The 27,378-nt window shown below is 37.1% G+C and overlaps 1 protein-coding gene and 1 pseudogene across 1 annotated transcript in view; one reads left to right on the top strand and one right to left on the bottom strand.

Annotated features, from left to right (window-relative positions):
• Positions 1–1,210: 1,210 nt before the first annotated feature.
• Positions 1,211–22,444, top strand: LOC131013988 (chromatin structure-remodeling complex protein SYD-like; annotated as a pseudogene).
• A 941-nt stretch (positions 22,445–23,385) lies between these two features.
• LOC131018609 (probable serine/threonine-protein kinase PBL25) overlaps positions 23,386–27,378 on the bottom strand; it is a 5,718-nt gene continuing 1,725 nt past the window's right edge. The window contains exons 2-6 of the mRNA XM_057947324.1: positions 27,288–27,375; positions 26,287–26,486; positions 25,408–25,597; positions 24,766–25,157; positions 23,386–23,803 (exon numbers count right to left, since the gene is read on the bottom strand). Coding sequence (XP_057803307.1) covers positions 23,480–23,803; positions 24,766–25,157; positions 25,408–25,597; positions 26,287–26,486; positions 27,288–27,375 — 1,194 coding nt within the window. The 3' untranslated portion in view covers positions 23,386–23,479. The remainder of the gene's footprint in view (positions 23,804–24,765; positions 25,158–25,407; positions 25,598–26,286; positions 26,487–27,287; positions 27,376–27,378) is intronic.

Below are 27,378 nucleotides of genomic sequence, written 5' to 3'. Positions count from 1 at the left end.
TTGTAGTGTCATTTATTTGTCGGAGTAGTGTCATTTAGAATCTTATAGTGTCATTTGAAATCTTGTAGTACCATTTAAATTACACTTCTTATAATCGACACTATAAGGTTGAAATTGACACTATAATATTGTAATTGACACTATAACATTTTAAATGATACTATTTGGATATAAAAATGACACTGTAATAAAGAAAAAAAGAAGCAAAAACAATAAATTTGAAAGAAAAAAAAGAAATAAAACAGAAAAAATTCGCAAAACAAGAAAGAAAGAAATAGAACAAAAAAAAAAAAACAGAAAATTTAGCAAAGAAAAAAGAAATAAAAAATAAATTTCCCACAAAATGATCCTATTTGGATATAAAAATGACACTATAAAAAAGAAAAAAGAAACAAAAACAATAAATTTGAAAGAGAAAGAAAGAAATAAAAAGCAAATTTCTCAAAAAATGATACTATTTGGATAAAAATGACACTATAAAAAAGAAAAAAGAAAACAAAAACATTAAATTTGAAAACAAAAATTTACAAAAAAAAAGAAATAAAACAACAAATTTCGCAAAATAAGAAGAAAAAAGAAATAGAACAAAAAAAAAAGACAGAAAATTTAGCAAAAAAACAAGAAATAAAAAGCAAATTTCCCAAAATGAAAGCAAGAAATAAAACAGAAAATTTACAAAAAAAAAAAGAAATAAAACAGCAAATTTCGCAAAAAAAAGAAGAAAAAGAAATAGAACAAAAAAAAAAAAGACAGAAAATTTAGCAAAAAAACAAGAAATAAAAAGCAAATTTCCCAAAAAGAAAGCAAGAAATAAAACATAGAATTTCGCTCCTATACTATAGGGTTTCGAACCCGAGAAGAGAATCTACTCCTATAGGGTTTCGAACCCGAGACCTAAAACTTGGAAGCAATGCACAAGTACACAACCTACCCAACCCGAGAAGAGAATCTACTCCTATAGGGTTTCGAACCCGAGACCTAAAACTTGGAAGCAATGCACAAGTACACAACCTACCCAATTATGCTAGGAGCTCAATTTATATAAGTTTCATTCACTCTTACATAAACAAGGTAGTAAATTCGTTGTATTTTTTTTAATATTTACGATGGACCCGGATCCGGGTCGGATCCGACAACCAAGATCCGCGCGCACCATATGCGCGCATGATTTGTGCAGCGCGCTCATGTAAGTCTACCTCGGTTCCTAATTAACAAGCGCAATTCTGATAATTTGAAACCCCCAATTCTGAAACCCTCGTCTCTTCCATCGCTCCATCATCTCCTCCGACACTGCATCGGCGGATTTCTGCACCCACCAACCGTCACTCTGGCCCTAGCGTAGGGGGCCGTCAAATTTATCAGGGCTTCAAGACCATCTGGAAATTGATGTTCACGGCTGTAGGTTCTTTTTCTTCTCTCTAAATTATAACACTTCTTCTTGCCTCATCACATTTTCTCTTGAAAAAGTAATTCGCTTGTGCAAACTTTTTGTAAGGACGCGAGAGTTGGCGTCTCATTCTTGAGCTCTTCTAAGGCATGCATTTCTAGTTACCTTCTTGTCTGATAACCCGGAACTCTTGATTTTTGAGAATGGGGAAATTTATAGAAAACTCTCATCTTCAATAAGATCAATACCTTTAAGAGAAAAAGAAAATATAATTTCTCATCTTCTGGAAATCTGGAATGATAATATTATACACACATATGTACACTGCAATTTTGTATAATCTGGAAATTTGGAACTCTCTTTTGAAAAAAGAAATAACCGACTAACTGAACCCAAATTGATCGGTTTGTTCGGTTAGCTTAGTACAATAAAGTCGTTTTGTATATATAGAATTCTGGTTCATTCGGTTTGGAAGAATTTTCAGTCAAAACCAACTTGGCAAACCAACTCTCATTACAAGAGCAGCTTTTAATTGCTTTTTAATGGACAATAAGAATAGACCATTGGTGTTGCAATGTTTTTCTGTTTCGTGGGTGGGCTTACATTGTGTATTGGGATATCAGGTGAGATGGCTAATCCTCAGAACGTTGAGCTGGAAGCAGCCAAGTTTCTGCATAAACTCATCCAGGAGTCTAAAGACGAGCCTTCCAAATTGGCTACAAAGCTTTATGTGGTGTGTCAGATTTCCCTGTTAGCACATGTTGTTGCTTTGTTTGATCCTCTATGCCTATGTATGTGATTGATATGGCTGTTATATGTTCGGTCAAACAGATTTTGCAGCACATGAGGTCTAGTGGGAAAGAAAATTCCATGCCTTATCAAGTCATATCGAGGTAAGATGCCCAATATACTTTCAAAACAATCTCTCGATAACATTATTTTTGAAAGTAATAATTTGGTCTGTGATGCTTTGTTAGTTTGTAGTAGAATACATCTACACTAGCATATTATTTCATGTTCTGTCGCTTTTGATGATATTCTGTGTTTTCTTTCAGTAGGTATCTTCTATTTGCTAGGTATTTCATACTTTCCTTTTTGTCTGCAATCTATGAAGGGCAATGGAAACTGTAATCAAAGAACACAATCTTGATATCGAAACTTTAATGTCGTCGCGCCTGCCTCTGGCAGCTGGAACTCAAGTTGGAGATACTGCTGCATCGCAGCAATTAGCTGGTAAAATACTTATGTTTTTTCGCAACTGAAAAGGCATCTGCCTTATACGACATCAAAAGTACAAGTTGGTGTGAACTATTGAGCAACCAAGTTTACGATTGCTGTAATGGTTGTCCAATTAACTATTGCTGTACTCCAGGATCTTCTCAGCGGGTTGGGACTGCTAAAGACTCTAAATCTGGAAATGAGATCGAAACACCGGAGACATATGCATCAACTAGGACACCTAGCGGTCCAGTAAGTGGTGGGCAAGACATGTATCAAGGTTCTACAGCTCATATAGGTGGTTAGTCTTCATCTATAATTTTGGGCTTTACTTTAGATTAATGACGTTGATTTTGAAATACCCTGTTAAATCTAGCACAAGTTGTTTTATTATTTCAAATTACGTGAACATGTAGTCAAAAAAGTTGTTAGGTTTTCCTTAAGACTAAGATTTGTGCTGTTTGCTTATCCGCTCAAGGGATTATCTATCAGAGCGAGTCTGTATTATTGTTCTCAATCATGCGGTACAAGCTTCTGGAAGTAATTTTATTTCATGCCCTTTTAAGTGTTTATTTTGGTGTTTCTATGCCCTTTTGAGCTTTTTTTTGTAGATTATCAAGTTTGTAGCACTACTTTCCCTATGATGAGTATCTTAGTCTAACTTGGGAGCAAATTTTAGGTGTTGGTGTCAAGGTTCATGGGGTTCCACCGGGTGCTCCGGGTTCTTATTTAACAGCAGACTCAACAAATCGGATGCAGTTTGGTAACTCTTCATTCGATGGCCAGGGTCTTGCTGCCAAGATGTCCAAGGACAGAAGTGTGGAAGCCTTTGGTGATCATTCTGCTGGAAAAATAGCTGGAAAGACATTGGACCATGGTGGATCTAGTCTAGTAACAAATGCAAATATGGTACTGCTGCCCTGCAAAAGTTAGAGATAGTTCAATATTTTACTTTATTAAACAACGTTCTTGCACTACAGCCTTTAGATTCATTGCAGGCTGTATAAGTTTGCCCTGTGTTTAGTTGTTTGACCTTGTCTTGGCAGAGTTCTTTTCAGGCCAGTCTTGCAGAGCAAAACTTGACCAGAACTGCTGGTTCTAGGGATCTGGGAAATCTCCAGCTCCTCAGGCTTCCAATGCAGGCCTTCCATTTAAGGAACAACAGTTAAACAACTGAGAGCGCAGTGCCTTGTCTTTTTGGCTTTTAGGTTGTGAATACTTGCTAGAGATAGAGATACTATGACATGTGTTTCATTGTCAGAAGAACTCTGCACTTTCTTTTCTAAGCACTGTTTCTTACATGTGCAGAAATGGTTTGATGCCGAAGAAACTTCATCTTGAAATTGCTCTTGGAGACATATATTCTAAAGAAGGTATGTAGTATGCTTAGTTATATTCAAATATTTTTTGTTGAAATCAAGAATAACATGTGTTTTGCAGATGGGACCCGTAGAGATCTCCTTGACCAGAAAGGGAAGGAGCAACTAGTTCATGATGCAAGCAATGTCCCAGAAGCCCCAAGGTCAATTGAGAGGCCGGATAGCAGCAAGTGTAACCCCCCTCTCTTGGATTCTAACACAACAAAAGAAGCTGATTCTATGAAGTTTCCAGATGAGAGAATTAGTCAACCTGCTGTTCCAGTTGAAAATGATCAGGACAGGAATTGTTCACTGTCAAGAGGGAAACCAGATATTGAAGTTACAAGAGAGGATGCTATAGAATCACATGCATCTGCACAAAGAGAAACACATGATTCAAGTATAAAGGAATCATATAGCTGTGATCATGAGGATGATTTGGCGAACCACCGCCAGCGCAAATGCATATCCTCTGCAGTTATAACCCCTTTTGAACAATCAATGAGGATAGTGGTCCATCTGTAGATGGGTTTGCTAATGATATTGCTAATGCACCAGTACCTACCACTTTTTTAAGTAATGAAGGGGTGCTGCAAAGACCAGAAGATACCACTAGTCATGGACAAAATCTTATGGATTGCAATAATCTAGGGAAGTCTTACTCTGATAAGAAATATTCAAGTTTTCCGTTAAAAGACAAGTGGAAACCTGCCTCAGGAACGAGTGGCCAAAACTACCCTGCTATGGCAGTCAAGGATCCCAATGTAATTGTAAAAAACTTTTATCAAGGTTAGTGAATAAACACCCTCATACATGAAGAAGCCAATATGTATATATATTATTTGAAGTGTGAGAGTCACTATATCCTTCCTGCTTACTAATGTGCCTTTTATTTCTTCGAATTCTTGAATGATTCTTCTGGTGCACTGAAACACAAGTGTTCATTTACATTGTCAGAGGCAGACCAGGAAGAAGGTTATACTTCAATGTCCACAAACAGGCAACCTTCGCCGAAGCATACCACTGTAGAAAAATGGATCTTGGACCGGCAGAAGAGAAAAGTCCTTGCTGAGCACAACTGGGCTCAGAAACTGCAGAAGACATCACAAAAAATCAGTGGTTGTTCTGATAGGCTAAAGGTTTGCATTACTATTACTATTAGGCATGAAGCCAAAGTTTGGTATTCTCATAGTGATAGAACATCACTGATCATTTTGTTAGCTGTCAATTTATCAGGTGTTTATGATATCTCAAGATAGTGAAAATGTGTCTTACAGATGTTTTAAACATTTTCTTTATGGAAGAAAGTGTTGAGATTCGTGCTTGTGGCTTATGATAAGCCACTTATCATGTTCAAATTCACTTTAAGTGCTTGTGTTCTCTCAAAATCTTCATATTTGTTAATATTTCTAATAACACCCTTGATGAAATTGTTGCATATGATTATAATAATCTTATTGTTGTGCTGGATCCTAGGATATTATTGATACTTTTAGTTTTGTAATTTCCTAATCAATGGAGTGTTAGTGGGTTTGTGGAGGCCAAAACTGGTACTAAAATCTCTCAAATTATTTGTAGCAGTTTGACCTTTTGTCAAATTGAACCTTGCCTTGGTTTACTTTGTTTGAGGAAATTGTGCATCTCTCCCTGTGTGTGTGTGTGTGTTGTTCCAGGTTTTCTATTTTTCTACGAATGGGCTGATCTTTAGTTCATAACCGTGCAAAATGCACTTATGTTCTTTTGAAAGTTTTTCTGTGTCAGCTCTTATGCTTTCCTCATAGTGTTGTGAAAACATTGATTTAATGCATGGTAGAAAGTTAGTTTACTTAACGAAGTTGAATAACTCTTGGTTTAGGTGGTTTAATTTTGTTGTTGCGTTTATGCTGCAGGAAGTTGTGAGCTCTTCTGAAGATATTTCTGCGAAGACGAAAAGTGTAATTGAATTGAAAAAGCTTCAGTTGCTAGAATTGCAGCGACGTCTTCGGAGGTAATCTGTCTGTCTATGCTTAAGTTTCCATTCTTTGCTTGCCCTAAATTCATTTGTTTTTTCCTCACTTTCTCTGTCTTTTCTCCCACCTCAAACAAGCAGAGAGGAGCTTTATCCATTTTGCTAAATCCAACCTTTTGGTTCTATTTCCGTGCACTTGGCTTTTTGATATCATATCTTCATTGATTCTATTCCTGCGCAATTGGCCTTTTGACATCATAGCTTCATGTCAGGTTATGACAGTTGATAACTTTTGGTGCAGTGATATCATGAACGATTTTTTTAAACCAATAGCAAGTGAAATGGATAGATTGAAATCAATTAAGAAGCACAGGATTGGAAGGAGATCAAAACAAATTGAAGATATGAGAAAAAATGAAGGAGGAGCGACATAAGAGAATTAGGGAAAGGCAGAAGGAATTCTTTAGTGAGATTGAAGTTCACAGGTAGTTTTGTTCTATGCAGTGGCTTGCATGGGTTGTTTACTTTTGCTAAAAATCTAGTTACCTTTATCTGATCAATATGTTTTCACATCTTTATTTAGAGAAAGACTAGAAGAGTGGTTTTAAAGTAAAGAGAGAGCGCTGGAAAGGATTCAATAGATATGTAAGGGAGTTCCACAAAAGGAAGGAAAGATTTCACCGTGAGAAGATAGACAGGATCCAGCGTGAAAAGATTAATTTATTGAAAATTAATGACGTTGAAGGATATCTTCGCATGGTTCAGGTGCTTTATGGGCCTAAACACAATTGACACCCTTGACGCTGAATTTATTCTTTAATCTTTCTTATTTATGAAAATGTTGTAATATGCCTGTAGGATGCAAAATCTGATCGGGTTAATAAACTGCTAAAAGAAACTGAGAAGTATCTGCAAAAACTTGGGTCCAAATTGAAGGATGCTAAAGTAATGGCAGGTCAGTTTGAGTCTGATATTGAGGCGAGTAAGGGTGGTGCCATTGAGGAGAGTGAAGATGTTGAGAATGAAGATGAAAAGGATCAGGCCAAGGTTTTCTTTTGTTCTTCTGTTGTAGGTTCATTTTATTCCATAAAAGTTTGATTAGATCATTCTTTTCTCATACCTTTTTCATTGGTCTCTGTATACAGCACTATTTGGAAAGCAATGAGAAATACTACATGATGGCACATAGGTAATATGAATAACCCTGCCCCTGTCTTAACTCAATACAACACATTTATGTTAAACATTGAGTTTTAAAGTAGATCCAACTTCTTGATGAGCTTGTGTTTTTGTTATTGTCCCCCCCCGCGCATGCGAGTTTCATGGTATTGTGTTTTAACATGTCTGCACCACTACTTTTTTAAATGCATTTATACGGATATACTACTAATTTGATTTTTTGGCTTTCAGTTTCACTTACTTCCTATTTCTCTAGGTCTTATAATAGTATATTCGTGAAAAGGAAATTTAATTCTGATAAGTATTTCTTTTATTGTTGATGCTGATTCTGTTAAATTGTGATTATCTTTTTGACAGCGTAAAAGAGCACATAACTGACCAGCCAGCCGGGCTTATTGGGGGAAAACTAAGGGAGTGAGTGCATTTATTCGTCTTCTTATCTTCCATTTTCTGTTGGTTTTTCTGGACTTTTTACTTCCTCTTTTTTTTTTTTTTTTTTTTCATTTGAGCTCTGATTCCAAATTGTTATTGCTTGCATCTTGTCACTGCCGAAGTAGAAACACAAAGCTCTGTGATTTGCTTCCTAAATATCTTTTTTTGTGGTTCTTTGTAAGGTATCAAATGAATGGACTTAGATGGCTGGTTTCTCTTTACAATAACCATTTGAATGGCATACTAGCAGATGAAATGGGCTTGGGAAAAACGGTTCAGGTGTGACATATCTTGATTGTATGAAGTTGTAGTCCCTTTGGACATATCATACCTGTTATTTTCTATTTTCTTTTGTTTTGGGGAACAATTCTGATATGCATAAAATCCACTTTGCAGGTCATATCTCTGATTTGCTACTTAATGGAAAATAAGAACGACAGAGGACCTTTTCTAGTAGTTGTACCATCTTCTGTTCTACCTGGATGGGAGTCAGAGATCACCACCTGGGCTCCTAGTGTCCACAAAATTGTTTATTGTGGCCCCCCCGAAGAACGCCGAAGGCTATTCAAGTAACCTTTGTGAATTCATCTGATAATTTGTTGCTTCTTTACTTCTTACTTAGCTTCAGCTGTTCATTTGTGACTTTTCCGTTGCAGGGAACAAATTGTTCATCAAAAATTTAATGTTCTTCTGACAACATATGAATATTTGATGAACAAACATGATCGTCCAAAACTGAGTAAAATACAGTGGCATTATATTATTATCGACGAAGGTCATCGCATTAAGAATGCTTCCTGCAAGTTAAATGCTGATTTGAAACATTATCGCAGCAATCACAGAATACTATTGACTGGAACTCCCTTGCAGGTTTTATATTTGCTAATTCATCAGCTTATGATCTATGCATGTATTCTACTTAGATTTCCAACACTCATCACTCACCTACTTTATTTGGTGTATTCTATTATATATTCTCTATTTCTGGTTGCGCTTGCAGAATAATCTCGAAGAGCTATGGGCGTTGCTTAATTTCTTGTTGCCAAACATCTTTAACTCATCTGAAGATTTTTCTCAATGGTTCAACAAACCATTTGAGAGTAATGGTGACAGTACCGCGGATGAAGTAAGTTAAATAAAAGTCATGTGCTAATATTTTTTTCTGGTGTTTCACTATTCTTCACATGTTATCTCATTTTTTATATCAAACACAACTAGGCTTTACTATCTGAAGAGGAGAATCTTTTGATAATAAATCGTCTTCACCAAGTTCTGCGGCCATTTGTACTTCGAAGATTAAAACACAAGGTACTGTCTGATGTCTCTTTATATGGTTTTCAAGGGTAACTGCTGTTGCATTTTCACAGAAAATTATCATAGAATGCACAGAGCAATTGTTCTGAACTGGATAACGCATCCCAAAATACTGATGGTTCTGTTAGACATTCCTTCTGCTAAATACCATTTATTTAGTCACTGAAGTTGTAGAACTTCATGGAAGTACCTTGTGATGTCCTTTCAAAGCTTATTGGCTTGTCTTAATTCACTTGTGACTTTAAAAATGACCTGACCAGGTGGAGAATGAATTACCTGAGAAGATTGAAAGACTAATTAGATGTGAGGCTTCTGCATATCAGAAGTTATTGATGAAGAGAGTTGTGAAGAGAATCTTGGTGCCATTGGAACTACAAAGGTTACTCACTCTGTAATCTTTTTAGGTTCTGCTTTTAGAAGTTATTGTTCATTGTATATGTACATGCATATACAGATTGGTTTGTCTGTTCTGGTATGCACTTATTTCATATGTACATGATGGATATATGTAGTTGCATGCAGACACTTTGGTTAGCAACCACAATTGTCAATATGCTCGCAGTATTTCAATTTATATAGCATGCTCATGTGAACTGTGGGTTTTATGTCCACTCATAAAGATTCTGGCAAACTCAATAAATGATGTATGAGTGGATGATGATTCATTTTTTTGGTTCCTTGATCTTGGTACTTCATCAGGCTCGCTCTGTGCACAACTCTGTGATGGAGCTACGGAATATATGCAACCACCCATATCTTAGTCAACTTCATGTGGAGGAGGTACTCTCTCTGTCTATCTCTATCTTCAACTGGAGCTATGAACTTGATAAATTTGGCTAATGAGTAAGACGAGTGTTTGTGGTGATTTTCTTATAGTTGAACATTTGTTTCTTGAACTAGGTAAAGTTTTCTTTCCAACTGTGATCTATTTTTGCGTACTTTTGGACGCATTTTGCACAGTGCTTTAATTCACTAACATTATCTGTTGTCTTGATTAGGTTCACGATCTAGTTCCAAAGCATTACCTTCCAAACATTATCAGACTTTGTGGGAAGCTTGAGATGTTGGATAGGTTATTGCCCAAATTAAAGGCAACTGATCACCGAGTAAGTTTTCATTTCTATTCACGTGGAGTTATAAATCTCCTATTCTTTATCATGGGAGCTTGAAACATGTCATTATGCATCTTGTACTTGTAATTGTCAAGTAGTTTTTTTTTTTTTTTTGATAAATTACATAAGTAAATAATGAAATTTTAAAGACCACGCGACGGAGGACTCGAACCCAGGAACTCAGGTCTTGGGCATTAACCTCCTACCACTAGGCCAACACACACACACGCAATTGTCAAGTATTTTGTTATTCCTTCTGGTGATATATAGCATGAAGCTTTGATACTGCATTTCTTAATCATTCTTATTTGTGGCATTTGATAATCATTTGTACTGTAAAAAGTTGGCTGCCTATTATTCATATTTGCATAATCCCTCATCAGAAAGATTTGTGTCTTGAGTTCTGTTTTGTGGCCTTCTCTTTACCACTGCAGCAATCTTTAATATTTGGTATTTGTGTGTGCTTTTGGGTTCTCATTTACTTTTTCAAGTGCATCTCTGAATTAGTGGGTGAGGTTTGTTTGTGGCTATATTTAAAAATTCAAATGATTTGAAAGGTGATTTATGAATTATGTATACTGACGAAAGAATAATACTCCCTCAGTCCCATTAATAATGGCACACTTCCAATTTCATTTGTCCCATTGATTATAGCACATTCTAAAAGTAGAAATAATTAGGGCCCCTAACCCCCCTTAATTCTCGTGTCCAACTTACTTTACCCTCTATACAAGTGGTCCCCACTTACCTTACACCTTACAAGTGGTCCCATTTACTTTACATCCAAAACAACCTCCTCCTTCCGTGCCCAAAAAAAGTGTGCCATTATCAATGGGACAGAGGGAGTAATGACTAATTTCTGGTACTTCATTGACCTTTGATGTCGAATCCTGTAGCTTACTGTCTCTATCTGATTTGTACTCTTGCTGATGCCTTGGTTTCTACACTGTGGTTTCTCTTCTACTATCTTCTTTTTTGAGTAATTACATGGTAATTTTTATATAGGAGCTTGGATTCTTTATTTATTTATTTATTTTAATTAAAGTCTTTTGCATCATCTGGGTGCAATGGGGAGATGTGGAGATAGGCTCCTCGAGATATCCTTCATCATCATATTGAAGAATGTGTGAGCTAAAAGTTGCATTTTCTGTAATTCCCTGATTGTTGGATGTCTTTTGGTTTTCAGGTTCTTCTATTCTCGACAATGACTAGACTACTTGATGTTATGGAGGACTATCTTTGTTGGAAACAGTATAAATACCTTCGATTGGATGGACATACATCTGGTGGTGATCGAGGTGCCCTCATTGAGAAGTTCAATAATCCTAGTTCTCCATACTTTATATTTTTACTCAGGTAAATGTATCCCTAAGGATTCTTTTTGAGTTGCATGCATTTGCACTTTGGTTCCAGTAGTGATGGACAATCCCCGACATATTGACAAAGAAGGTTCTGTGGAATTATTATTTTATTGATGTGTACTGGTATTTCATGCCTTGCAATACATGGTTTTTATTTTCTACATATTTTGTACTGAAATATTGAATACATACATATTGACATCACCGTTTGTTGAAGATGAAATATCTGCCATGCTTTTAAGTATGTAATATTAGACAGTATCGAGGCCATTTCAAGTAAGGTTCCATTTTATATAGGAATAGTGGCTACTGCCATAATACTGTTAGAGAGAGAGAGAGAGACGACTTTATTCTTACAAAAATTGATGTCTTCAATAAGCTGCCTTTGTTATTTGGTATTGTCCTGTCTCTATTTTCACACTGATCTACAACACTATGTCATCTAGTATCCGAGCTGGAGGAGTTGGTGTGAATCTCCAAGCTGCTGATACAGTTATTATCTTTGATACAGATTGGAATCCCCAGGTTATATCTATTGCCTTTCTCCTCAGTACTTCAATAGTGACACTTGAGTTCGAAATAAAGGCTCACTCTATATTGTTTGTGTTTGTTCAGGTTGATTTGCAAGCACAGGCCAGGGCTCATAGGATTGGACAAAAGAAAGATGTTCTTGTTCTTCGTTAGAGACTGTAAGTCTGTAAATACTTTAATCCCCGAACTCGAGTAACTCGTTTGGTTCTTTCTCTGTTAATGAGAACATAACTCCTCTATTTTCAAATAATAAAGATTGTTTTCCATTATGGTATAGAATGTCTTGCATAAATAATTTCTTATGATTACACTTTCAATCTTTAATAAAAACATGTACTTTCCTTGTAATGGTATTGAATTTTAAATAATGTATTTAATTTTTGTTTGATATAATATTTCTATGTAGGAATCTGACTTCATTCCAGCCTATAGTGTTTACTTTTCTATCTTTAATGTTTTCCCTATTGATACTCTCAAACTATTAGAGAAAGCTATAATTTTCTTATCTTGCAATCTGACTGCTCCTTAAATATGGATTTAACACAAACAATTATTTTTCTGAAGAGAAATTGAATACTGTTCTAATACACTCACAATTTGCTTTATTTCTCTTATAAGGATACGACAAAGCATTTTTAGATAAAATGATGCTGATATAGTGCTTCGGCTGTGGTTTTTCTCTTTGTTTCTTACTTAGTATAGTTGACTGTTTTTGCTACTTGTCTGATCACTGCTGTGAGAGCTCCTATAAATAGTTTGAATGTTATTCATTATGCATATTATCTACTTTCGTTCTATTTCTGACACGATTAAACTAGTGCAAGTGTGTACTTAATATCCCTCATGCTGCTTTTTCTGAAACCAATTTATGGCTACTTGAAGATGTCCAAGTATTTTACACTTCCTATGACCATTCTCTCTAAAAGCCTGGAATTATTGAACATAAATCTATGGAGCCTATGCAAACATCGTTAAAACTTAAAAGTGGTAGATAGACTGGTTCCTATAGGTTGTGGTCACTGAAAACTTATAATCAGGATTCGGGACCAACAAACTAGGAAAACAGCTATTGCTATCGATCAATTAAACTCAAAGGCCACTTCTGAGAGCGAGATATTGTATTGTGACTTATATCTTTTCTCTGTAGTAATGCCAACAATAAACATGATATACAGAAGTCATAGTATTGGAACAATGACGGATATGTTGATGGTTATTACTTTATTATAATTTGTTGACTGTCTTCGCTATATCTTAATTAGGTCCAAACTGTGGAGGAGCAAGTTAGAGCTTCTGCTGAGCACAAACTTGGGGTTGCGAATCAGAGTATAACTGCTGGATTTTTTGACAATAACACGAGGTATGCTACATGGTAAAATAAATGACTGATTTGGCACTTCTAATTTGATATTTATCAATTATAATCTAAACAATATATCTTAGTGCGGAGGATCGAAGAGAATACTTAGAGTCTCTCCTGCGGGAGTGCAAGAAAGAGGAAGCTGCACCTGTTCTGGATGATGATTCCCTTAATGACATCATAGCACGAAGGTATAATTTGTTGTTATAATTATCGTCAATCTCTTTTTCTCGTGATGTCAAAACACTAATGTTTTATGGATCTGAGTATCATATACTTTGCTAAAGTCTGACTTACTTGACTAGGGATGGGGATTGGTAATAATAAGATGCTACTTTGGGTAGCCTTTTATGAATAAGTATTTACTTATGATGATGCCATGTGATCATCTTAATAATATGGTTGTCTAATTTTAACCTTGACAACATAAAGTTACAAAATTTTTAACCATTTGAAAGGGAAGTAGGCTAAAAAATTACTGCTTTAACTTTCTTATCACACAAAATTACTGTATCAACTTTGACATGCATGATGCATCATATATCTGCAACTTAGTCAATTCAGAATCATCATTTTATGTCATATAGTTGACTGACCACCTTGAAACCATAAGATAATCGAAGATAGCATGCTTAGCTTGGAGATTGTTTCAGCATTGCAATGTGCACATGTTCATATGGGTAGTAGTCTTTTACATTTCATTCATCAGTCACTGAATTTTTGGGGGACTCGCAAGTTTTAGTATGCTTGAAGGTCCTAGGGTCTCCCAAGGAGTTTGTGCATTCCCTTTCTTCTTTCCTTCTCACTGAATTGTGAACCTAGTAAATGATACGAGCATATTATTATTGTTACATTGCTGTAAAACATTGTGAATTAATCATTAATTAGTGTACGGGTAAGAAGTCAGATTATGAAATAGAAAGTGATCTTACCTGTAATACCTTTATTGTGATAAAGAAATTGCCAGAATCAGTAAAAGGTGTAAGAATTGAGCACATCTTATGAATTTTCAGTATGGAATTTATAGAATTGGGGCATATTTTCTTAGAGAGTTATGGGGATCTTCTCAGTAATGTGAAGGGAAACTTTCTTTTGCCACATTTGGTATGGCCCCAATTGGTGTATGGAAGTGGTTTGGGAGGAATCATTTCTCCCAAAAATAAAAATCCTCTACCAAGTACTCTCTTAGTAAGTCACTAAAATGCTTTGTGACTTAATGGATCTTTAGTACATTTATTTGAAGAACTTAATTGTGATTTAGCACGAATCTGGTTAAACTGTCATTCTGACTTAGTCCTCAGGTTTCCTCTAGGCATGCATTTATCTACTGTGGCTACTTGGGAGTTGGCTATTGAGAATTTCCCTGCCTCTTTTCTTATTTTTCCTTTGGGGGGGGGGGGTTGGGGGTTGGGGTTCTTTTTCTGCTCTGATGTTTCTATTGCCAACTTCTCTCCAGTGAACCAGAAATTGATATCTTTGAATCAATTGACAAACAGAGGCGCGCAGATGAAATGGTATGTTCAAATCCTGGAAATGTTGTGCTGTGGTTCTAGTGATTTGGATAAGGAAGGGACTGTTCTTGTTATTTAAGAAATATATAATATTCTGCAGGTTGTGTGGCAAAATTTGTGTGGTGTAAAAGGGTCAGATAAAAGCAAGCTTATACCTCCATTGCCTTCTCGGCTTATAACAGAGGATGACTTAAAATCATTTTATGAAGTGATGAAGATCTCTGATGCACCAACTTCCAGCGTATTACCTGATTCTGGGATGAAAAGGAAAAGTGGGTATCTTGGAGGCCTTGATACCCAACAATATGGAAGAGGCAAACGTGCTAGAGAGGTCTGTTTGTATGAGTTGTACATCATAATCTCATAAGCATTTGTCCTTGCTGTGTGTATTTATTCTGATTTATGTTAATTGTGCAATGCATAAATTTTACCTGAGAGCATATGGTCGAACCTTATGTTGTGATGGTTTGCATTCTTAGGTTCGCTCGTATGAAGAGCAATGGACAGAAGAAGAATTTGAAAGACTGTGTCAGGTTGAATCTCCAGATTCTCCCACAATGAAAGAGGAAGTTACTGGAAAAATATTGGCAGTCCCTACAAATAGTGCTGTCGTAGTCAAGGGTGAGATGCAGGCACCAGCTACCTCTCCACTTCCTCCGCTTCCTCCACTTCCTCCACTTCCTTCACTTCCTCCACTTCCTCCACTTCCTCAGTGTCCAACTGTAGAGCCTCCAGCCCTACAGAACAAAGAGGCTACACCACCATCTAAAAGAGGGCGTGGCAGGCCAAAAAGAGTTGTGGAAGCCTCTCCATCAGTTCCTTCTCCTGGATTATTGGTACCTGTAAAAGCAGAAGTCTCTAAGGTTGAAAGTATGCATGTAGAACCTGGTCCTGATGCTGTGGTCTGCGCTACTCATGTCGGGAGTAACACTGGGAGCTCAAAAGAGTTGAAGTTGCCTGCTACTCCAAACCCTGGACCATCTGTTCCCCCTTCTCCCATTCCTGCTTCACCCCCATCATCTGGGCGAGGTAGAGGACGAGGTCGGAAGTCCCAGACAGGTGGAGAAGCTCCTGCTCCCAGACGCCGAGGCAAAAGACAGACTGCAGCATTACAAACAGTTCAAATAACTTCCTCGCCACTTGTGACCGACAATCCAGCTGTTGAAATACAAGGAGAAGTTGCCCTAACTGCTGCTATGACCACCAGTTCTACCTCTGTCTCTGTCACTAGCAGTACAAAAGAAGTGGGCACTGAACCAGATTCTGTGTCACCTTCTCCAGTGGTTCCATCAGCTTCTATTCCGAGCAATTCAGATGTGGAGCCCCAACCAGGAGTTACACCTAATTCTGTTCCGAGCAATCCAGTGGCTGTAGCTAGTGTAAATCAGGCAGATCCAGGCATTGTGCTGACTTCAAATCCCGTAGCTACACCTCCCCCGCTGCCAATTGGCCCTTCCCTCCCTATAACAACACAGGGTAGAGGTAGAGGGCGAGGACGGGGGCGAGGGCGAGGACAGAATGCTCAAAGTCGGGAAGAGGCACCACAACGGAGGCGAAGGAGGCAGGACCCCGTAGTATCCACTGTTTCTGGTGCATTAACTAGTCAGGCCTCAGAGTTAAGTGAACCTCAACAGAAAAGAACTCGGGCTTCTGTTGGACGGAAAGACAGCGTAAGACGTGAGAAGGTTCAGGAATTATCAAATGCAAGTCAATATGCTGGACAAGGTATTCAAGATTCTTTGGCAGAAGGAGTTCCTAAGGGTAGGTAACTCTTTATTAGCTTCAAATGTCCCACTGAATTTATTTTATTTTATATATAATGTCAAGTTCTAATTTTGATTTATCTTGTAAATCCCAAGTTTGAGCCCGTGGAAGGGGAAGGAGAAGGGGTGAGGGAGGAAACGGGGGATTCACGTTAATTATTACCCCAAGAGCCCCACCCCACAGTTGTTTGATAGTCTGAATGGAAAAATTGTTCTCTAATACTTTTCGTTTCTCGGTATTATTTAACAGTTTGATGTCCTTAAATCCATCTTATGAAATAGAAAAGGTGCAGTTCCACTTTTATTGAGCCAGCTTCATCCTACAAGCAAATACCTCTTAGTTATGTCGGTAGTTGTACATTATAGTCTAAGTAGTTGACTGGCCACACTGAGATGTCTTACATCCCTAGAGCTGGGCATACGCTCCATAATTGGCCACCGTTTATTGTTATCCAATCCATTGTTCTCTGTTTGGTTCCATTTTGCTTTCAAAGTGAAATATTCTATAATTCTGTTAAAGAGGATTTAAGTTGCAGGCCCATGGTTCTGGATCCAGTTCTGCTCTATTATAGTACTCCCTTTAATTTTGTATAGACTGTGCTGAGGTAGTCTTTTACTTAAATTGAACTTTGTTTGAAATTGAAAACGTCAATCAGGCATTGGAAATAATATAAAGAGATATAAATGCCACCAGTATAAGGTTTATAAGGTTCATGATACTGGATTGCTGAAGTAATAATGTTGTCAAATCACTTATTTAATGTTGTGAAAACGTCAATCAGGTACATCCAGATGCACGGTGCTTCCGTCCTAATTAAATCCTAATTGTGATTAATAAACCCTATTGGATTTAATTTGAGTGTGATGCGCTGTACATCCGGATGCACGCAAGTATACTGTTCGTATTTACTGTTGATTCTAGAATATTTATTTATTCTCATTTGTAGTCGATTGAGGTGGTTACTTTCTGGCATGATAATATGTGCATAATATATACCATTTAATAAGTTGAATTCTTATTGCAAGTTAGGAGTATTATCTATTGTCTTATTCTCTACTGTACGGAGTAACCTTTGATAGAGTCATGATTTAAATATAGCATTTTGTTGAATGTGTAATCTACAGAAAACCTTTGATAGAGTCATGATTTAAAATATAGGCATTTTTTTGAATGTGTAATCTACAGAAAGCTGTACAGCTCAAATATGTTGGTGCATTTGCAAAGGGTGCATGTTTTTCTGGTCATTGTATATTATGATCTTGCCAGTGACCTACTGTTTGATTGCCTACATTCTTCACGTCACCAATAAATAAATTTTGGCACTAAAGATGTTTTTGCAGACGCTACTGTAGATACAGAGATTGGTGCAGACAATTTACAATACCCTCAAGAACAAGATGCAAATGAAAAGCCAAGCAGGGATCATGGGAATGAAGTCCTTGCTTCAAAATCTAACCTATCTGATAACTTTCCATCGATTTCAACACCAAAACCAACAACTGAAGCATCTAGTTCTCTGGTTCCCAAGACTGCAGAGGGAAATGTAGAATCTTGTAACAAAGAAGAACTTGTTAATAAGGAGCCCTGTGGAGATGGTTCTATTGTTGCAGTTCAAGTGCTATCACAGAGTGGTATTAATTGTGGAACATCTGGAGGTTCCCAATCCTTAGGGGGCACAAATATCAACTCTGCTGAGCTCGACAGAGATCAAGGCTTGAATAGCGGTGTTTCTGAGCCTGCTAGTGCAACATCTGGATCAATGTCTCTTGGTGATGGGACTGACAAATTGGATCTTACATGTCAAAGCAAAGATGATTGTTCTACCAGTAGCCCTAACTTGGATAAATTTCCTGCATCAGATAATATATCAAAGGAACCAACTGATCATGATCCCTCAAATTCAGTTTCTGAGTTATCTAATCTTACAGATAATCTGATTGCATCTGAAACTACTCAGTCTTTGCCTGTATCTGCTAGCAACTCCGTCAATACAGGCAAATGCCAATATTTGGAAAGTGGAAACATTCAGTTTGCATCAACTGTTGGACAAACTCCGTTGCCTGGTGAGAGTGGCAATGAATTCCCTCCTGGAAACGAAGGCAACAAAATCTCTGACTCTTCTGAAAGCTCTAATCCTAATGGATTCTTAGTGCACGCAAAATTATCTGAAAGTGAAAAGTCTAATTCAGTTTCTGGGTTAATGAAAAGCACAGAAGATGAATCTGGAATAGCTGTAGTGAATGAACATGAAACCAGTACTGCTGATGAAGTACCTGTTTCTACCACTGACTTTCATGTGGATCATTCTGATATCACCACTATAGAAGAAGGCTGCACCGAACCAGATTCAGCTTCAGAACAAGGAGTCATAATGAGCACATTAACAGCTTCTGCTCACGCTTCAATAAATCCAATGGCTGTAGCAAGTTCTGATCAACTAGCTCCTAACATTTTGTCCATGTCGAGTGTCCAAACTACTGAGGAAGATATTTCAGATTCTTCTGCAGGGCAGGTTCCCAAGGGTAGGCTTCTTGTTCTTTGAAGACAAAATCTTAAATGCTTATGGGTTCCTTCTCCTTGTACTTTTGGAATGGGTTTTATGATGGCTCGTCTGCAAAAAAATGCAAGAAATCTATTTAGACTTTCATATGCTGCAAAAGACATTTGGAGACTTGTCATTTCAACTCTCAACAAGCTTGAGCTCTAGGGGAGATGGACATTAAGGTGGTGGGTTTTATGGTGTTTGGGCGGGGGGGGGGGGGTGGGGGGTTGAGTATCTTCCGCTTGTTTGATATCTAGTTTCAGTCGTATTTTCCTTTTTCTAGTGCAAATCTGCTGAGAAATTCTTTCACTTGAGCAAAGCTGTTTCGATCCTATTAGTATTGACATTACTTTTATTGGCCTTTCATAGTCTACCCATTACCAAGTGATTCTCAGTCAGATGTCTTACAACCTTTAGTATGTGTGTAATACCAAACCTATGGTTCAGAAGTCCATATCTTATTTGAATTTACTAGTCATGTGTGAAGTGAGATTTATATGAATTTTTTAATTTCTTCTTTATATTTATTGAAATTTAATTAGTTTCCATTTACAACGTGGATGAGAAGAAACATTGACTTCCAGGTGTGGAGTGGACACTGAATTCAAAAATCATTCCGGAGTAGAAGCCATGTCTCATAAGATTCCCTTTAACTTGTCACGTCCTATCCTGCATATCTTATGAGTTTCTGGAATGATGTAGTTATGGGAGTCGATATGAAATACATGATCATGGACTAATGTTGGGAAGTAAATGTGATCAGTCTTATAAATTTGTGGAAAGGATTGCTGTAGTAGTACAAGAAAGCGGCATATTCAACATCTTTGCGGGGGCATAGTTATTAAATCTCAGTGAAGTATATAATTACTCCGGCATGAAAATATGTAATTGGTGATAATTTCTTACAATAATCCTTGATGGGGGGCATATTAATGTGGCATTATAGAGTGGAATAATTGTGGCACACTTTTCAACTCTGGATATTGTTAGCATGCAAACAATTTCCCTTTTTATATGAATGGTCTGTGAAAAAAATAAGTATCATATGGAATGTTACATTTTCCTGGTTGATTATTAACTAGGCCTCTCTTTTTCCACATATCTTTAGTTGTCTGCCTAATCAAAGTTCTTTATGTAACATATGGATGCAGGCTGTGCCAAAGATGTGGTGAAGCTAGGAGATCCACTTCAGGAAAAAGATACAGTGGAAAAAGAGGGTAAGGCCAATAAATGAAGTCATTGCTTCAAAATATGCTTTTCAATAATTTGCTTTCGGTTTCGACTTTAAAAGCTGCAGTTAGTTTTTTTCAAGTGTGGGAATCTTTCTGCAGGAGAATGTGAAGAGCCTGATATTAGAACCCAACATGATGATGAGGATCATTGTGGAGCTAGTCCTTCAATTTCAACTCTGCTTTCTCAAAGTGATGGCAACAATCATGGAACAGCTGAGGGTTCCCAATGCCTGCTAGAAATGCATAACAACTCCACTGAGTTGGAAAAAGAACGAACTACTGTTCAAGCTGCGGCAATACTTGCATCAACATCACTTACTGCTGTGAGTGACCAGTTTGATTCTCCCAGTGGTAAGGAAGATGGAAAAATAATTTTTAGCGATGAAACTCCTAATATGGATGAATTTCTTGTTTCAAAGAACATATCAGCGAAAGCAACTCACGATGCTTCATTTGAGTATGTTCCTCAGTCATCTGATGGTGAAAATATTAGGGTAGCAATTGGAGATGTCGAGCCTTTATCAGTACCAGGTGGCAACCTTGTCGAGAGAGCGAGAGAAGATTTAGATAGCCCCCATGTTCAGGCTGCATCAGGGAAGGGAACAGACAAAATTGTTGAGTTCTCTAAACACTTGCAGGGAGCCACAAATTCCATTTCTAAGATAACTAAAGATACTGAAAATGAATATGGAATAGTACCTGATACTGCTGCAAATGTTGCAGTTCCTGCTTGCAAGCCTGCTCAGGAAATATCTGATAAAAAAGAATATCTAGAAGATCAAAAGAGTAAAGTGGCACTTCGGAAGGATTTTGATCGAAAGGCTGTGTCAACTTCTATAAGGATGCGTGATGAGTCTTTTCAAAATTATGTGGAGGACAAGGTGGAACTGGGCGTTGGTTCAGGTTTGAGTGATGCTGACCATCAGGCAGTTAGGGAGACTAATAATCTGGCTATGAGTCATCTGAAACAAAATGTTCACAAAGAAGAATGTTCTGTCTCAACCTCACGTGATTCTGCTGCTGATGCAGAGAAAGCTGTGGACAAATCGGAGGATACATGGGAAGATACAGTTAAAGACAGGAGTGAAAATAACCAAGCTGAATTAATTGCGTCGAATCCACAGTCATGTGATAGTTTGCCATCAAATTGTATTCTAGAGCCTGATGTAGCTTTGAGTTCCCCTGTTCCACTGTCTGGGAGTAAGTCTGCAGAAGACGAAAGGCGGGAGAATAAAGAGTCTGATAATGAGGTCTCTCATGCGACTTGTTCTGATGATGCAGCTCCTGGTGTAGTCGAGACACCTTCACATTCTTTATCAGATCAAGGGTGTAAAAGTGATATTCCTGAAACTACATTGCACCCTGTGCCAACACATGTTGCTTTTGAGTCTGAGTCTGCAGGTGACGGAAAGGAACAAGTGGAAATGGTACAGCCTGTTGAGTATCCTACACCAGATGGAGATGTGAACGGCATGTCTGACCTACCCGAGGACACACCTTGTGGTGAAGTTGAGGTTACTGATGAACATGAGAATGGAGAGGTTTCTATTTTGGCTACTGAAGTTTCTGGTCCCATACAAGAATCATGTGAATTAGGTGGAGGTGAGGATGCCATTCATGATGAAATTACCGGCAGAATTGGCAATGAATATACTGAACTGCATCCTGATGAACATGCAGAGGCGAATCCTGCGTCAGATGTTCCCATTTTGACTACTGAAGTTTCTCATTCCGCAGAGGATGCAGCAGCACCAGATATTACGTCTGATAGAGTTGAGGATCAATCTTCTGCCATTGAATCTGGGGAACCAGGTACTGATAAAAATGCCAATGTAGACAATGTTAAAGTGGATCAATCTTCTGAAGTGAAACCTGCCACTGAATCTGGTCAACACGCCAATGCAGACGTTGAATTAGATTGTGATGATACAAAGTCTAAATCAGCTGAGGGGACTCCTAGTTTGCAATCTGGACAGTAAAATCTAAGCCAAGGGTTTAAGTAACACAGCAAGCTTAATAATTATTAGGGTATATGTATGTAAAGTATTGGTCGTAATGCATTTAATAGAATGATAAGACTGCCAGGAGCGACAATTGGTGCAGCCATAATGCTTTCAAATATTGAACTATGCGCTGCTCAGGGTGATTCTATATTTTCTCATTATACATAAATCTGAAAGAAGCTTGAAAATGGATATATTACCCAACCAAAAAATCTTAGAGAAGAAAGCGAGATAAAATTGTTAGGATTTAGTGTTTTTTAAATGCTCCAAAAATGTCCTAGTAAGATTTCAATGTTAACCTATTTTCTGATTCAAACATCGTTGAGCTAAGGTTTGTGAGAGAAACAGAAACTGATTCAAAACTGGTTTTAGACTGAAATGAGTTAATAAACGTCGTTAGAGATGAACCAAGGACTTGTGTCAACGAGCTGCGGTACAGGTGGGCTTTCTTATGCGAATTGCATACATAATTGTAGGCTTCCTTTGTGTAATAAAAGTCTTAATGTTACAGAATACCTACTAGCTCCTATTCTCAAAATAAATGATTTTGCATGATGCCTATTTGATATGATTAATGAAATTCGATCTTATGCTTGACGAATTGCTAGTAAGGATTTATGCGTACGCACATTTAAGATGACTATTGCAATTAGTGCAGGTTATCGTGACGGGCGAAGGAGGAATAAAGATAGATATGGAAATATGACTGAAATGTGATTGCCACCTACTTATGAAATAAAATGAATGAAAGAAAGATTTTGGTAAGCACAAGCTTTTAATAAAAAACCCCTTTTGAGTGGAACAAGTTATGCACAGAAAATATAATTTACGTTTTGACATATGTTCATTGAGTTATGTATAGATTTTATAAAAAAATGCAGGTTTAATTAGTTGATGATGAGATTTAGGTGTGTTGGGAGGATTTTCTTTTTACTAAACAGACTCACACTTTGTGTTGATCCTCGTGATCTTATATATATTGAAGTGTGAATGTTAAATATTTACAATAATGCATGTTTAAAACAGTAGAATTCCCCTTATGTTATCACCTCTTGTTTCAAAAGCTCAATTACTAGTTAGAAAGAAAGCATCTAACCAACTGAGTTGTACTTTGTTGTCATAAATTATATACGGTCATAAAATTCAAATATGATCGTATAGACATAACACACCAAATGTATATATGTTTAAAGTTTTGACATGGCAAATGCTTAGAGATATATTAGGCTAGTTTTCGCCGTTATGCCTGGACTTGGAGCCCCAAGCAATGGCTTCCGCAACTGCTCTCTCCCGGTCTTGGGGCGTTATCTCAGCATTCAAGCGAGGTGAGGGAGGGGAGACGGGGCGCGAGTATCCCGTGTCCCCTTGCAACGGAAGGCAACTGAGCGCAGTCACCACATCGCTGATCAAAGGCCGCACTGTCGCATCTTCTTGAAGACACATCGCTGATATTGCAACTGCTTGGTTGAAGCTCTTCTTCGGGAAGTCACCTCTCAGTAGTGGATCCGCCAGCTCCGAGAATCTACTCGGCTCCATGAAAATTGGTTCAGCCTTTTCACAACACAGATTATATATCATTACTTACTTGATTCAACTAATATTATTGTTATGAAGCCACTAAACTCTTATAATTTTACTCTTATTATTATAAGGCTTAATAGTAATTTTTGCCCCCAACTTTTCATCTTCTCTTAAAAATGCCTTCTACTCATGTCTTCAATTCAAAAACCCTAAAATTTTGAAAAAGTTTTCACTATGTGGACGATACGAGTTATAAGAAAATAGTGGATAGTAATTGATAGTAATGGGTATTATTGTGAGTGGAATTTGAGTTTCACTATTGTTGTGAGTGAAATTTGTGGACCCTACTGCTATAAATGAAAGTGGAAATGATATTGTGGACGGACCAAAATGGTAAAAAGGAAAACGGTATCGTGGACGGAGAGAGTATTGAATAACATATATTTTGATGAGGTGATCCATTATTTCATTGCTAGATTCTATAAGGTGCGGACATAAACCTATTTTTTTTTTTTCGAAGTTTGAGTTTTTGAAGTGAATACATAAAATGAAGACATTTTTTTAGAATCACAAAAAATTGGGAACACAAATTATGATTAACCCTTATTGTAATGATTCGTAACAGAAAAACTCCTTAGTCATGAATTGACCATATTGTCACAATCACAAAACTCTTTACTCGTGAATTAACGGTAAAACAATAGCGATAGCGATATATATATGTTTATGGCTATTTTTATTTTCATAATAAGCTAATATTTCCTTCTTCCCACCTCACTTGACCTAATTTTTTTTTGCACGATTATTAAGGAGAGTAAGATTGTAGTGCAAAGTATGTGAGTGAAAATTATTACTCAAAAAGGAAATATGCCAAATTGAATGAGACGGCCCGATAAGAAAATTATACCAAGTGAAGTGGGACGGAAGTAGATATTTTGATACATCAAGTCTTAAATTAGTTTTTGAGGAAAAGGGTTTAGGTGGAGACTTACCCATGTGACAAGATTTTGGTGGTCGGGAATCCTTCTGTTATCAATTGCTCTCTTCCCTGTAATTAATTCCAAAAGAACAACGCCGAAGCTATACACATCTGATTTGACAGTGAGTTGGCCTGTGCGTTGATACTCGGGAGCACAGTATCCGTATGTTCCCATAACCCTTGTCGATACATGAGACTTTTCTCCAATAGGTCCAAGCTTGGCCAGCCCGAAATCCGAAAGTTTTGCATTGTAGTCCTTGTCTAGCAAGATGTTTGACGATTTCAAGTCACGATAGATCACCGGAGGGTTCGCCTTATCGTGCAAATACTCAAGACCTTTGGCCGCATGCAACGCGATCTTCATCCTCGTGAACCAAGGCAGTGGAGACCGATTACGCGGCAAATCTGCACCCATACATCAAATTTTTAACTCACTTTCACTTCTAAATACTCTAATTTTCACTCAATTTTGATTTTGTACATAAACTAAAACTACTTCCAATGTCAGTCGAAATGACGTAGATATTCAACTCCATCATTTAGTAGCCATACAGACATTTCAAGCATTCGTGTCAGTATTAATTTGAGAGCAATTGACAACCGTGTAAAAAAGTAGAATAGTTGAAAGTTTGTATATTTGAAGTCTAATGCATACCAAGTAGATGGTCTTCAAGAGATCCCAACTGCATATATTCATAGACGAGAAGTCTCTGCTCGCCGTCGGCGCAATAGCCGATTAGGTTTACGAGATTCTGGTGGTGTAGAAGGCTCAACATCAAAACCTCTACAAGAAACTCTCGGTTCCCTTGCAATCCGTTGCGATCAAGCTGCTTAACTGCTACCAGCTGAAGTCAAAGCAATCACTTCACTTACATATCAACTCAAATATTTGCTATTAATTTTTTTTTCACAAAATTTAACTCGATTTTGATTTTCGACATGCTTTATAAATTGTTGCAATACCACCACTTTTGGATTTGTAGCAAAATAGATATGTTTAGTACGTTTTGACGAAATTTCGACCTTAATAGTCAATACTCATGTCTCATCGCGCCATGCCCCTTTTCGATAAACGGACATCTATTTTGCTACAAACTGAAAAGCGTGTTGTTATTATATACTCCCTCCATCCACCAATTCAAGGCCTACTTGCTTTTTTTGTCCGTCCACAAAAACAAGGCCTACCTATTTTTGGTAAGTTTTTATTCATTATTTAATCAAAAAAGTCAAATATTCTTTACAAAAAAATGGGACCCTTTCTCCACTCAACTAATAAAAATACACTTTTTCTTAAAAAGTGGGACACTTTCTCCACTCAACTAATAAAAATACACTTTTTCTTAAAACACATGTTTTTTCATATAGGCCTTTAATTGGTGGACGGAGGGAGTATAATGTATCAAAAATAAAAATCAAGTTAAATTTGGTGAATTTTTTTCCAGTGATTAACCCTAAAAAATAGCACAAACATAATGCAAATTAATGAAAGAAAAGATATATGTGCAATAGAGTTATAATGTGGTAAATCAATCACCTGGTCAGTTTTATCGAGACGACCTTTGTATACACGACCGAATCCACCTTCACCAAGCAGATATTCTTGCCTAAAATTCTTTGTGGCTGCGGCCAGCTCCCTGAAAGTGAAAGTTTGTGCTGCAATGTTGTTGTCTCCTTCTTCTCTACCTGCACTTGCCTTGTTATTTGTAGCTTCTGCTGCTGTCTTCCTTGGATTTTCTATATATACATATATAGTCACATACACTTCAAAATCATTTTATATCTATATATAAAAAGAACAAAAGAGAAATATTTTAAATATCATATGCATAGATTGCAAACTCAAGAATAGAGCCTTATTAAAATCTCTTTAACAAAAACTCATGAAAAGAATACCAAAATAGGAAAAAGAGAATCCGTTTAAGGAAATTTTTTAAAAAATAAAATAAAAAAATAAGTCACAGTTTACAGCTAAATGAATGCAAGGAATTAAATGGGGTAACCACCCGAGTGATTGGTTTTCTCAAAAAATGTAAGTTCATGCCAAATCCGAAAAATTACTACTCTCTCCGTCCCCCAATTTCATGTTTCTTTTGCTATTTTAGTTTGTCCCCAATTTTCATGTTCTTTATATTTTTAGTAAAAGTTACTCCACACAACCTTATAAAAAGTGGGAACTTTACTTCACTTTAACACTTTCATAAAGATGAGATCCTTATTTCACTCATAATACTCAATCATTCTATCAAAACCCTTCATTCTCATAGGGGCATGAAATTGGGGGATGAAAGGAGTATAATTTATGCAAAAAAAGAAGTGCATTCATGATTAGGGTTCGTCAATTTTAATTAGGACTTATTAATTTATAATCAAAAAATTTATTAATCACAATTAGAATTTTAATTAGGGCGTATGCACTATATGCACCAAAACGTGGTTCTTTTGGGTGATGGATATCGATAGCAAAGCAAAAGAGCTTCGTTCTTTTGTTTTCCAAAGATAAAAGTAGAGAAAAAGAGAATGAAAAATGATAATTACCATTGGATGGGTGTTGGGAGCGAGAATTAGGGCGTGGGTGTGGAGAGGGGTCTTGATGGGGATTGGAGGAGGGGAATGCTCCCTTTTTCTT

Source organism: Salvia miltiorrhiza, chromosome 3 (genome assembly GCF_028751815.1).
Source record: "Salvia miltiorrhiza cultivar Shanhuang (shh) chromosome 3, IMPLAD_Smil_shh, whole genome shotgun sequence".
In the NCBI taxonomy this organism is placed as follows: Eukaryota; Viridiplantae; Streptophyta; class Magnoliopsida; order Lamiales; family Lamiaceae; genus Salvia; species Salvia miltiorrhiza.
Note: the sequence above shows the minus strand (reverse complement) of the source record. Positions and strands in the feature narration are given on the sequence as shown.